This window comes from Diplotaxodon limnothrissa, linkage group LG1 (genome assembly GCF_057381915.1).
Source record: "Diplotaxodon limnothrissa isolate DT_005_m linkage group LG1, D_limnothrissa_male_GT1.1, whole genome shotgun sequence".
In the NCBI taxonomy this organism is placed as follows: domain Eukaryota; kingdom Metazoa; phylum Chordata; class Actinopteri; order Cichliformes; family Cichlidae; genus Diplotaxodon; species Diplotaxodon limnothrissa.
In genome coordinates this window covers 28,811,280-28,825,556 of record NC_140596.1, presented here as the reverse complement: position 1 = coordinate 28,825,556, position 14,277 = coordinate 28,811,280, and the positions used below count along the sequence as shown (strand labels likewise).

The 14,277-nt window shown below is 44.1% G+C and overlaps 1 protein-coding gene across 1 annotated transcript; it reads left to right on the top strand.

Annotated features, from left to right (window-relative positions):
• Nucleotides 1-253: 253 nt before the first annotated feature.
• whamm (WASP homolog associated with actin, golgi membranes and microtubules) lies at nt 254-13,742 on the top strand. The gene is made up of 11 exons (XM_085348640.1): nt 254-887; nt 2,531-2,704; nt 4,393-4,543; nt 4,751-4,920; nt 6,238-6,445; nt 7,579-7,763; nt 8,276-8,362; nt 8,448-8,543; nt 10,904-11,321; nt 11,723-11,865; nt 13,164-13,742. The coding sequence occupies exons 1-11, from the start codon at nt 312-314 to the stop codon at nt 13,317-13,319; spliced, it is 2,364 nt and encodes a 787-aa protein (XP_085204766.1). The 5' UTR covers nt 254-311; the 3' UTR covers nt 13,320-13,742.
• The last annotated feature ends 535 nt before the right edge of the window (nt 13,743-14,277 follow it).

Genomic DNA, 14,277 nt, shown 5'->3' with positions numbered 1-14,277 from the left:
GTACCAGAGGCTTATGGTGCATTCAAGGTTCCTCGTAAACTTTAGTTTAAGACATATCAAACGCATTGGATTAGACATTTCTGTAATGGGACCCGCCTGCTCTTAGTGACCCAGTCTAGGTTTTTCGTGGTTACTATTCTTTGTCAAAACAGCGTATTCTTTAAAAGGTAGATATCTGTGTTAGTAAAACCGTTAGCTCATATTGACCGATAACTTCCGGGGCTGGTGAAGGCAACTGACGTCACACAAATGGCGGACGTTGTAAACAGAGCCAGCAGCTTCTCGGCCAGGGTGAAATATCTCTTTTTAAGATGAACAGCATAGAGTGTGAGCGGCTAGACAGTCTGGAGGGGTGGGTGGCCGTTAAAAGCAACATATTTGAGGAAGATGAGGCCTTTAAACTGGGCTTCATCGTACAGTGGAACGTTATCGAGTGTAAGTTCGCCGTCACCTGCCATAACCGGACGTTACAGCGGCAGAAGCGCAAATCCGAGCCTGCCGCCGACGACCCTCAGATGAGCTGGGCAGGACTCTTCTCCGTCAGCGATCTGAAGCACGTCCACCAGCAGTTCACCTGCGTGGCCGACGTCCTGGGAGGCTGCTTCCCGGATTTGACGGAGTTTGAAGAGGGCAACATTTGGGACTTGCTCTTCCTGAATAGGAGATCAGGTCCAGACAATGACGAGGAGAAGGACTATGACACCCCGTGTAGGAAACTCGAGAAGTATTTCAGCACCGCTATTGACCTCTGCGGACGGAAGATCGTTCTCGACACCTTGTTCGCACAGGATGACCGAGATGTCGAGGAGTACTTTGAGAATTTACAGGAGTTCAAAAAGAAAAGCTTGCAGGAGGAGATGTCAAGGGCCAAGGGTCACCTGAGACAGGTGAGGCGTAGAGGTGGGCGGATCGATCTAATATCGATACCAACGCGATAGGACTGAGACTGTTTTTGTTCCCTAAGTGCAGTATGCCCACTGGATTTTGTTAAATAAATGTGCACATTTACATTCCAGGTCTCCAGAAAATCAGTTTCCAAACACCTTGTGTTAATTAATTAATTAATGTGGAAAGTAAAAATCACAGTGATTTAGTGGTCATTAAAATGTGTTCAGAATGTGTAAATTAATGATGAATCAATCAGTAATCATGGTACACTGTTCTCCCCTTTGTAATCTACATTTTATAGGGCAAAAGTATTGGCATCGGTATCAGCAACACTGGCCCTGTATCTGTTTGGTGCCCCATCTATGATAGAAGTCTTACAACACCTTAGAAACATGAGTCCCTGAAGTCTGAAGTCTGAGAAAGACTGCATGCTCTCTAATCCCAAGAAGTTTAAAGGTCTAGTCTGCCATATTAGCACCTCTAAGTGGTGGTGTGAGCCTAAATCAGGTCTACCATGACACAGCAAACCACAGCTGCTGTTCCAGCCAAGGCTCTAGATGTTGCAACACCACCAGCACTGGTCTTTGTTTGCTGCTTCAACCTGCAATCTGACCCTTTAGCTCTGTTTAGTTTGTTTCACATGCAAATGGAAGTAAAAGCAGTCAAATGACAGCCAATAGACCAATGAAGCATTTGAAGAGCATAATACGTCAGCTTGACATCAAAACAGAAATCTAGTTCCATTCGAGATCCACTGGAGATCGCTGGAATGCATGCCTCCAAGCTTATCATGTCCTTTTATCAAAATAATGTGGTCTGAGTTATGGTAGCTGAGTTTTTACATGCCCACACTGTACCTGTTTCCACAGACATCATGATGTAGCTCGCTGAGCTGAAAATGTGCTTGTTGTGCTGGTTTGTTTCCTTACACAGATGTAAGGTTCTGATCAAGAATTGGTCACAGAAACAACGAGCAAGTGGACCTGTAAGAAAAACTGTTGATGGCACCGCTACGAGTAGAATAAATGTATCAGAATCTGTACTCGGTGCCGGTATTATGTCTACATAAACCACTGTTACGGTTCTGCTGTAAATGATACCTTTATGACATCTTATCCAGCTTTTGCTTATGCTGTCTCAGATGCAGGTTTGTGGTGCTGTGTTGATTGTTTTTAATGGCTAAAGCAAACATTGTTCCCATTGTATGCTGGAAGATGTCAGGGCATAGATAACACTTGATTTTCCAACTATTTACATATTTTGAATCCAAGCGATTTAACATTTTCTTAACCAAGATCTCACTCTCCAAAAAAAAAAAAGTCTCAGTTCCAAATATTTCATCACTCTCACATAAAATGTTTTTTAATACCTGAATTTGTTTGACTTCAGCGGTCAACACCGCAGAACCAGGTCCAAGAATCCCCGTGGTGTTCAACCACTAACCTCATCTTGAAGTGTCTTCACAAGTCTACCTTCAGCCCACCCAAGTTGTATTCTGAAAGGCCTAGTTATCGACTCTTGTGTTAGCTGGCACGGATTGGATTGGTTCATTCTGAGTATGAAAAGTCATACAGAGCAAAACTAAGCTGTGTGCTCAGGGTAAACCCAGATCATGGTGTTTAAGTTTTTTTTGTCTCCACAGCTGCTACAAAGTCACAGCGGTGCTGACAGGATGGTCATGCTGCTCAGCATCTACGAGGAAGAAGACGAGGCCTACCAGGACCTGGCGACTGTCGCCACGACTTTCTTCCAGTACCTGCTTCAGCCTTTCAGGGACATGAGAGAGCTGGCCTGCCTTTACAAGATGGACATCCTTGTAAATACACACGTTGTCAGAATGTTTTACACGATTATATGCAGGGGATGTACTTAGTGTTAATATCAGAAATTTAAGATTTTGATGAAAATAAAAAAAGGGAGGATTTTACAATACTGTGCAAAAGTCTTGAGCCACCCCCTCATTTCTTTATATTTTGCTAGGAAAATGTGAAATATTGCAGTGATTTATCAAAACATATAAACATAGCTAAAATATACAGTATGTGAGGCAAAAACAGAGATTGACTTTTAAGCTTGTTAGAATTGTACAAAGTTTCTTCAACACAGCCTGAACAATCTCGTAATTTCTTTTAGTCTTCAGGAATAATTCTCCAGGCTTCTTTAAGGACATTCAAAACTTTTCTTTGGATGTTTGCTGCCTTTTGTTCTGTTGTCTGTCAAGCTGATCCCGCACTGCTTCAGTAAAGTTGAGGTCCAGGCTCTGGGGAGGCCAGTCTGTGACTGATGGTGTTTTATTATGTGTTTCTCTATCCAGGTATACTTTTACTGCACTCACAGTTTGTTTGGGATCATTGTTATGATGAGAAATGAAGGCGTTGCCAATTAGGTGCTTTCTTGATAACATGGACCAAAATGTGATGGTACTTTTCTGTGTTCATAATTCCAGCAGTTTTGACAACGCCCCTGAATGAAACGTAGCCCCAAACCACGATGGAGCCTCCACTGTGTTTTATAGATGGCTGTAAACACTCACTGACAGTGATTTGAACCAAAAATGTCAAATTTGGGTTCATCACTCCATAAGATCTGTTGTCAGTGATTTGTCAGTCTAGTTCTTATGTAGTTTGGCACACCTCAGCCTTTTCTCCCTGTTTCCCTTCCTTAAGAATCGCTTCTTTACTTCGTTGACCAGTAGATGGATCAACTAAAACATCACAAGGATCTCTCAGATCCTGTGTCAGGACTTTGCTGGATGTATTCCTGTTTCTTAAAGACATGACTTCCACATGCTGTTTACCTGCTGTAGACAGATTTTAGACCTGCCACTTCTTCTTTTGTCCTCCACTTACCCAGTCTTTTTAAGGACACACTGTACATGATGCTGAGCTGCTGCTAAGTCTTCAGCTAATAGCACAGTGAATAAAATGTTTTTTTTACTAAGTTGTCTCTTCTGTGTAAACACTGGTCCATGCTTCAGTAATTCATGCGGCATTGTTAGGTGTCTTCTCTAAGTCTGACTCCTTGGAAGCACATAAAGAAATGAGAGTTGGCTCAAGACTTTTGCACAGCACTGACCGATACGTCCTTTAGTGATCACATAAAGGTCTCTTTCACTCTTAACTGGTTCATTCGTTATTGCTGAGCCACACACAGCACTCATGAATAGACTGACCTGTTGCATCACTATGTCCAGTGTGGTTCTCAAACTCTGTGATGTAGGTTAAAGAACATTATTTTTTAAAGGGAATTTTTAGCCTTTATTTTGATAGGACAGTAAAGAGTATCAGGAAATTGGGGAGAAAGCAAGGGGAATGACATGTAAAAAGTGAGCGTGGTGTAGGGAAAATATTTATGTCCACTTAGAGGGAAAAGAGAGGTCAGAATTTGTTTTTACACTCATCCAAATATGAATAAAGCTCCCATGAATGCACAGTTAATACATACTTCTTACGGACAGGTAAGCCCTTGAGTAAAGACCGTTTTGCTTGCTGTGGTTGTCTGCAGAAGTCTTTGGAGTTTGAGGAACTGGGTCCTAAGAGAATTGCAGCTCTGGAAAAGGAGGCGGAGGAGTGGAGAAAAAAAGCAGAGGATGCAGTCGCCTCGATTCAGGACATCACTGTCACCTACTTTGCACAGACTTCAAAGGCTCTGGCTGGTATAAGTTGCTGTGTTTATATCTGCGTGGATGTTTCGGTTAATTATGAAATGTGTAAATGATCAAAACCTCCAAAAAGATTGTTTTCAGAGGAAATGGTTTTAAAAGAAAAGCCTCCATGATTACGCTATGGGATTCATTTCACACTTGTAAGGAAAAAATTATAACCGTTATATATATATGACAGCTCCTTGTGCACATTTCCAGGTATGGTGAAACAGATGGAGGAGGATAAGTGTCGTTTTGGACCCGCTGCCTGGGCGTCAGCGGCTCCCAGGCTGGAAAAACTCCGTTTCCTATTGGCCAAAGAAACCCTGCAGCACATGAGAGCCACCGAGATGTGCCTCAGCCGCAAGAAAGACAGCATCAAGGAGAGGGTGCGTGTCCATTTTATCTTTCGTTCTTTCTTTTTTTCCATTAGTATCAGCTGCTTTTCCAGTGGTTCTGTAATGACTCAGCACATTCGGTAACATCTTACTAGAGTGTGGTGCAGTTGTAAGACTTTCATTATCATTCATGTCTTTATTTCCGTGCCAAGGCCAACGCTGCTTTTGTAGTGGTTGTAAGTCAGTAGAGATGTGACACGGTGCCTACTCGCTCTCATGTATCATTCACTCGGTACTCCAGTCTGATGTGAGTCTGTGGCTGCTCTGTTCCTTTTGATCTATTTATAAAGCTTCTCTGAAAACATAGAGAATCCCCTCAATACACCCCCATCCCGATCACAAAAAACCCCCTCCACGCATGAATAAGTGAGTGTGTCTGGGTGCATATATGCATACTCAAAATATGCCAGCTACACACAAATGTGTGACTGCACCAGGAGGATGTTTCTCATGTCAGGATCACGGCATTTTTCGGGATGGTATGGCACCGGATCACTTGCTGCTTCACGGGGGTCATGCTGTGCGTTTGAGCTCTTGAAAAGAGCAAGGAGAACAACCGCAACACCTTTACCTTCACACGGCTGCATTCCCATCCCATTAAGCTTTTTAAATAATAAAAAAAAAAAGTCAGGTTTGAGGACGCTGGCGTCATCCGTCACTGTGAAATCAACCCGAGCCTTTACATCTGCAGCTGTGTGCGAGTGTTCATAACGAGATCAGCGAGCTACACCTACGCAAACTCTTGCGCTGGTGGCAACACAGCTCGGTGACTCTTTAGAGCGTGCCAGTATGCCTGCGGGTATCCCAGATGTTTGCGTGAGTGTACCGCTTCAGTCTCTGTGGCAGCTGTGTCATATTCCAGCAGTGTGTGTATTTGTGTTCGACATAATTAAGAGCATTTTAAGGCTGTATTTTGAATGCTTTGAATGCAAAAGCTCATGCATGGCACATGCTGCAGGTAGCTGCTGGTTTCAGCTCATTTCATCACAGCATGAAAGCTTGCAGAGATTAAACTGTCTTCAGACAGGCAGTTCATCACAAATGCTTAATTTTTTATGTCAGATTTATCGTGTGTGTGTGTGTGTGTGTGTGTGTGTGTGTTTGCCAGTAGCGTGGCTGAAAGCAAAGCCTATTTTGATCATAATGTTCAAGGACAGGTAGCGAGCTGTCAAAAAGTAGCACTTGCCTCACAAAGTATTCACTGTATATATACAAACGACTGTTTTTTGTTTTTTTTTCTCCCCACAAACGACCGCTATGATCCTTTCAGCGGGGCTGATGTAACATTTTTCTGTCGTTGCCTTGCAGCTGGAGAACCTCTCCGTGAGAGCCCAAGGCCAGAGGGCCGATTTAAGGTCTGCGTTTGAGGACGGCCAGAAGCAGGACACTGTGGACCAGCTGGAACTGCAGTTCTACGAAACCCAGCTAGAACTCTACGACGCCAAGTTTGAAATCCTGAAAAATGAAGAGCAGCTCCTGGTGGCTCAGATAGACACCCTGAGACGACAGATTAAAGGTATCCTCACATTTACATAGCTGTGCTGTACAGCAGATTTATTTTGGGTATATATACACGTGTTTTGCAAAAGTCTTGAGCCTCCACGGTGACAGAGTTTCTTGTTTTTGAAGCAGTCTTGAGCAACCAGGCTTTCTGAAGGTCTTCCTTCTAGGACCTGGCGTCCACATATGTGGACATCACATTTTGAGTTGTCTAGACCAAAATACTGAATTTTGCTCTACAAGGGCCTGATGTCCACTTACGAGGGCATTATACTGCCACTGTACTATCGAAATTTTAAACAAATATATTCATATTAGGATAGAATTTTTCCAATATTCTAAACGCATCTTACGATATATCCCAACACTACAATTCCCACAGCGCTGATTCAGCACCCTTCAGACTCTGTGTCAGTTATGATTAAAATGACACATTACACAATGCCCCCCTCCCCGCTGCATTATAATGTGTTGGATTGTCAGGCAGTGTGTTGTGGAAAAGAGGTGCCTTCTGGGAAATGCTGTATTTTGTTCGTGTAAATGTTTCTCTAATTGTTCCTCGCGGGAGGGGGCATGTTTGCTTCCAAGGTGTTTGCGTGTGCATCTTGCTGTCTGTGTCTGTGGTGACTTTGGCTGTGGGCATATTTACCTTTACAGCTCTCAGGTGTAGTTTCCTAGCTAAGAAACAGCAGCGCGCCCTCTGTCATTTGTTATTCGTGAACATAAAGTTGGAGGACTGAGGAAGATATGATGTTCTGTAAATAAGGAGAAAGCTACTGCAAGGCAAATACTGCAATTAGTGCAGTTGCCAAGGAGACCCAGAACGTTTCATAAGCAGCTGAGGAGATGCTTTTATAATTTAGCAGTAATTTTACCAATGTTAAGCCGCTTACTCTTAATCAGATGTAAGTTTGCTACCTAAACAGGAAGTAAACAGATTTCTTAACTTCACGTAAGCTGCATAACTACAGTTGGCACAAAAGTAACCTTGGCACTACCTGTGACAACTACCTGTGCTGCTCGTGAGCAGTGGGCATGACACTGGTTATTTAGGTTGTCTGATGGGATGCGACAGCTGACGTACAGCTGGAGAGGATGCCATATAAACAGAAGACATGTAGGAGTGACTGGGCTGCGTTTGTGTTTCAGAGCTGAAGGAGGAGGTGGTGTACTACGATGTGTGCGAGGATCCGGAGGAGTTGCAGAGCATGGTCCACACAGGTATTCATCAACCAGACCCTCCAGCTGTCAGTCAGCTCAAAAGACGCCTACAGACCCTGGAAACCAAGAGGGGCAACATCTGTGCCCGCCGAGCTTACCTGCGTAACAAAAAGGTGTGTGCGAGTGCTGCTGACATGAAATCATTTCATATTCTGTGGTCCTTTCAAGCGTTTTGGGGGTTTTTTGTCCAAGGAAAAATGTATCGATCCTTCAAAGGCACATCTCCGCCTGCCTCGTGTGCCAAATGCTGGGTTTTTAAAATGTTTTTACTACATTGGTTTATTTTTAGCTGACATAGTAATTGAAGCACTTGGCATGTTTTCCTCTTTTGTTGGCTGCTTGCTTATTTGATTTTAAAAAAAGTATTACTCAGAGCAAAAAAAATGGCAAAGGCAGCCTGGTTAAAGACTCTCGATAGTTAATTCCAGTAATTCACAGGGAGGGAATGCAGTTAAAAAAATAGGGGCATTGGAAAATTACAAATAACGGCCTCCAAATAAAATCCGGATGTGTTGCAGTTGCATTTTCTCAAAGTTTTTTAACCATTTGCTCAGACAGTCGCTAATTTCTGACAGACTAAAATGTATTTTCGAGCGATTAAGTGATATGTTTTGTCTCTCTTTAGGATCAGTGCACAGATGCACATGAGCAGAAGCACCTGGTGGAAAAACAGAGCTCCATAGTCTTCAACCAGCATCACCAGGTCCACCTCGTAAGTCAGCCAGGTTGTTGGAGCCGCAAATGAAAGCCGCTGTTTCTCTCCTGTGCCTCTCAGTGTCTCCCTCTGTTGTCTGCAGAAACGAGAGAAGAAGAAGGAGGAGGAGCAGAGGAGGAAAGAGTGGGTGGACAAGGAGCGGGAGAAAACTCTGAGCCGATTACGATCCTTCAGAGAGGTCAGGCGCTCTCACTCGTTCTGCTCTGCCTTCGCCTGCAGCTCTCTCCGAGTTAATAAAACCCGGGGGGACGCTGCATCGTACCCTCTTAATGTAATAGTTCACCTCAAAAATAAAAGCTCAGTTATTAGCCACTCGACCCCTCGCGTCGGAGGAAGTCCTGATGACGGCGCGCTGTGGCTGTGGACGGGCTTGTTAGTAATGAGCTGTCTTACACCAGAGCTTCAAACTGTGCGTGGACGACTGCTCTTTGTTGGCTTCTAACTTCAGTGACCCAGTGATATTTTCAGTGTGACAGTCAGACTCTGTTTTAACTTTAAATATAAATATAACTAATGACATTTCCATCAGCTTCTCCTTTACAGTGTGCTGACTGCTAAAAAAGACTTAGACGCTACCTTAAACTAGCATGTTAGCGATGCCATTGTCAACACCTAATCAAGAATGGCATTAGTATTCAGCTGAAGCAACCTCAGTGCTGCTAGAATAGCTACGAGCCCAGGAAGAGAGCCCTGCATCAGTAATAATGACTGGGTAATGATGATGACTACATCATTTGGCGGCACAGTGGTGCAGTGGCTGGCATTGCGTCGCCTCACAGCGAGAAAAAGGCCGAGCGGGCGATTAAGGATTCAAACCTCCTGGGGTTATCCGTCTTCCTCCAGCAGTCCAAAGACATGCATGTTAGATTAACTGATGATTCTAAATCGGTAGATGCAGCGCTCATGTGCACAGGATGAATATGTATGAAAAAGAAGATGGGGGCTTGTAGTTTAAAGCACTTTGAGTGGTCAGAAACTACTAGAAATCATTCCATTGATTCATGTGACTGAATGAATGGTCCTGCTTTAAAACAAAACATTGGCCTGCATTTGTATAGCGCTTTTCTAGTCCATAGGACCCCAAAGCGCTTTACACTACATTCAGTCATTCACCCATTCACACACAGGTGATGGCAAGCTACATTGTAGCCACAGCTGCCCTGGGGCGCACTGACAGAGGCGAGGCTGCCGGATACAGGCGCCACCGGGCTCTCTGACCACCACCAGTAAGAAAACATGTGGTTAGTATCTTGCCCAAGGATATTTGGCATGCAGCCAGGAGGCAGCCTGGGATCGAACCACCGACCTTCTGATTAGTGGCTGACCTGCTCTGCCACCTGAGCTACAGCCACCCCACATTAACGCTCTCTTGGTATTTTTTTAATGCCTCCATAGTGTAGTGGTTAACAAATGTGCATGGTTAGCAAAAGGTTGCTGGCTCAATTCCAGGTGGAGACTCACATCCCATTTGTGGTTGTGTCAGGGCGTCATGGCAACCAGATGTAACAATGATGTTGGATCTCGGTGGTCAAAGGTCACTACGAAACAAGTTTTTGGCCCCAGGAAATTCTCTCTCTGCAACACACGCAGAAAGTCCAACACTGTGATGTCGTTCCACCTGCACACAAATACACCCACAAGATTTCAGACGGCTGATTCTTGTGTTTAAAATCACTCCCTTGTGTCCTCTTGTTCATGAGCGTCTACATGCTCTGCTCACTGTTGACAGTACATCTGTATATTCCATAGTGAGCAGGAAAATCAAACCAATTATTATGTATGTAAGCCAGAACTGAGAAGCCTTTGTGGTGAGACTATTTTGTTTAAACCAGGGGTGTCATCATAAGGCCCGAGGGCCAGAATCGTCCTGCCAAAGACTGTAATGTGGCCCATTGGACAGCTTTGGAAAATATGAAGGAGAACTAACTAATAAACTAATAAAGACCTCCACCATAGCCATTTATACAGACTCTAAGGCAAATAAGAAATAGATGAATGTATCTGCTAAGAAAATCTGTAAAAAAAAAAAAAAAAAAAGACATTCAATTAACAAAAAATGTTCTGTTTTCTAATCACAGGACAGTTTGCACTAACAGATGTTTTCATTGAATTTTACACATTTATTTCTCATATTTTTATCCCATTATATATCATTTAAGCCTATGGAGTCATGCTGCCAGTTTTCTTTCATTTATTTACAGTAGTATTTCTTAATTATGTAGAAAAACTGACGCACCCCCGAAATTACACTTAGTTTTCTTATACATGAGAAATGAAATGTGTAGTTTAACCTTACATTGACAGAAAGTGGAGGTCCAGCCTACTTAGGATCAAAGTATGTGGCCAACATTATAAAACGAGTTTGACATCCCTGATTTAAACGATCAGCTTTTACGTCCGTGCTTAACTGTGCGGGGCTTTGATGCACATCTGCCGCCACTTTTTTAAATCTCATGTAGATGCCTGTTTAAAACAAAACATTAATGCATGAGCTTCAGCTGATGGGTTGTTTTTTTTTCTTCTTTTTTTTTTTTCCAGAAGCGACCGGGCCAGTACATCCTGAAAGCGCCCCAGTCCAGGCCTTCGCCGTCTTCTCCAGAAAGCCTGTGCCCCTCGCAGCCGATGTCCATCATCAGCCTCAGCCCTGCTCCCTCTTCTCAAGGACCCCCTCCCTCCATCCGACCCGCACCAAGGCGCAAGAAACCAGCCAAAAAGCAGCAGCTGAAAGACATGCCTGTCCAAATCTACGCTGCGCCACCTCCTCCAACGGCCATCCCCCCTCCCCCAACAGCCCCACCCCCTCCTCCTCCTCCGCCACCACCACCACCACCACCACCGCCACTGTCACTGCTGCCTCCCCCCCGAGTGTCGCCCTCATCAGAGGATGCCCCGATGCCTCTGAGTGAAAAAGAGGGCCCTCCATTTCCAGCCAAGAACACGCTCAAACAAAATATAGGTGAGGGTGAAATACGTGCAGTATCATTCAGATCTTCATGTCCAACAAAACCAACGAAGAATAAAAGAATGGAGCAGGATACGTGATTTTTGTTTGGCTGCTGGGAAGGTTGTGTGTGTGTCTGCACATAGTGTTCTGTCCTAAATTCCTAACTTCTCTCACAGGGCCAGAGGAGGCATTTTACCTGCAGTAGTGGTCCTGGTTATATACGCTGTCTGCTCCAAGGAGACTCTAACGTCCAGCAGAGCTTCTTTTTCATAAGATCATGTGAAACGGAGCACACTCAACAAAACTGTTTCAATAATGTTTCTTACAGCGAGCTAAGAACCAGCTCATCAGCAGTGTAGCTTCTTCCCCTACACTTTAACAGTGTTTCTCCTTTAACTTTGGTATTTTTGTAGGAACCATGGACGAAGTGTTGGCTTCGCTACAGCGTGGACAGATTAAGCTTCGAAAGGTCCCCGCGGCCAGCACGCCGAGCCCCACTGGGGACGCAAGGAGCAGTCTGATGTCTGCCATCCGACAGGGAGTCACCCTGAAGAAGGTGAGATGTTGATACGTTGATCGGCTAGCTTACTGCAGAACGATTGCATCACCGCATGTGTCACTTGGTAAAAATGTGATGACAGTTGGTTATTCACCTGTGGGGAAAAAAAGCCAGTGTGGCTCAGTTTGTGTCAACCCCCCCCCCCCCCCCCCAAAAAAAAAAACCTTCCAAATATCAAATATCAGTCTTTACTAAAGAATTAATCTGCATGTGAAAATGCTACCTAACAAATGCACAATTTATTTGTGTTTGTGTAATATGCGATCATCGGTGTTTAGGTAAATGTGACACGAGTTTCATTTTCACTAAGGACCACCGGTATTTTTGCTATGAGCCGTTTGCTGTGGACGTGGATCACATAAATTAAACCTCGTTTGTTCTCAGTGTACAATATTTCTTTTTACTGACCGACTATTAATGGTGAAGAACACATTCGTGAGGTAGTTAAGCTATAGGAGCTGTCACAAAAAGCCGTTCACGTCCTAATTTTTGATAGGAGACATGCTGTATGGGAACTTTGAGTGCACTCTTGTGCACAACAAACAGCTCCCCCGTGTGGATTCTTTTTTAGCGCAGCAAAGGAGTGAATTATTGAACAGTGCTAGTAAATTTAAAATTGGGTATTTTGCTTCTAATTTTAAACAAATGGTCGATGAAGCTGTTCACAGGTTGTGCGTGTAAATTCCTTTTTTATTTTATGAGAATGCAGACGTCTCCTTTATAAGCCCAGAAAGTTGATTTTGTGGATGATGTTAGCCAAGTGACCTCTTCAGCGCTTCACCCACTGCAAACCCTACAATACAGATCAACAGAATCAACTTTCACAAGTATACATGCAACATACTTTAGGCTCTTCCCTTATTTCCCGAGGAGCCACCACAGCGGATGGAGCCACATATTTGATTTGGCACAGATTTTAGACCACACGCCCTTCCTGATGCAATCCTTCCATTTATCCAGGCTTGGGTCCAGCACAGGGAGTACACTCGCTTGTGACCCCCTGAGGCTGGATCTGTGTCTCCTTCTGGTCTCGACCCAGGGATCTTTCACATATTAGACAAATGTGCTAAACTGCTGCACCGTGGAGCCACAGTTATGCATACGTAAAAACCTATGCTATAACAGACTAGAATACATTTAGCTGTTCTAGTTCCAGGGTCGGGTGTTATCCCAACGGGGTCATTGCTATGTAGCTCTCTACTATAATGTTATTAGCTACTTTTTTGGTACTGATTACAGATTTCACAGCAGGCGCTAACTTAAAATGTGAACTGTATTTCTTTGCCGTTGCGTAGGTGGTTCCTGCACGAGCAGAAGTCCCGAGCGGCGGAGACAACGAGCTGGAGCGCAGCATCAAGGCCGCCATGATGAGGATGAAGAAGGTGGCGGCTGATTCGGATGAGGACGACAGAGGGGACGAAGAGGGACGCAGTGCAGACTGGGATAGCTGAGAATGCGTGCGCACTCACGCCGATGAAGCTGCCGTCTTATGTTAGCTCCTCTCAGTCTTCCTCACAGTTATGAGCTTCAGCTCATTGTTGCCAATTTTCCATCGGAAAACAAGAAGAAAAAAAAAAGCTGCTTGTTTGACAAGAACAGGATTACGCCTCCTCAGACTTAAACGTTGCAGTTTGTTGAAGTTGTTGCACATTTAATCCCTTTTGTGTGTGTGTGTGTATGTGTGTGTGCTTTTGTTTTGTAGCCCTGAAACGCTGTAATACATCCAACACTGCAACTAACTAGCGAGCGGCAGAATCAGGACTTACTCTCCTCTAAAACACTTTCCAATTTTCAGAAATCCCAGTGAGAGCGAATGAGCCGCTTTGTTTTTAACGCTCCTCTAATTATTGAATTTCTCCTAAATCTGTGCCCGAAGGCCTTTTGTCACACAGCAGGGGGGGAGTGGGGTGGGAGCTTGTGCTGCGGGCGGTGAAGATAACACTACGCAAATTGTCGTTTCGCTCGCACCACTCGGTCTGATCTCATCATTTTGAATGTAATTAAATTTGAACAATTGTTTATTTAACCTAACCCCAGTAAGGCTACAGCCACGTGAAGGCAGCGCTGTTAATCATTCAAAGCCTGCGTGTCTGAAGTCTTTGTCGCTGTTTGCGTTGCAGGCCGTTTCACGCTGCCCGCAATTTTCCCCTTCTCATGTCAGAATTTTGGGACCGCTTTAGGATTAATCAAAGGGCACTTTCGAAGTGAAATACACAAAGACAAATTGAGAATATTAGGCTTTAATTTAAGTAATGGATTAAAAAAAAAAACATTGCAAATCGCTGTGTGATCTAAAGAAAAGGAAAACGGGGGAAAGGTTCCTGTTGTTTAAGGCAAATTGACCTTTCAACCTGTGACAGCACATTGCTTTGTTTTGGGGGGTTTTCCCTCCTCAATCTTTACAAGTGT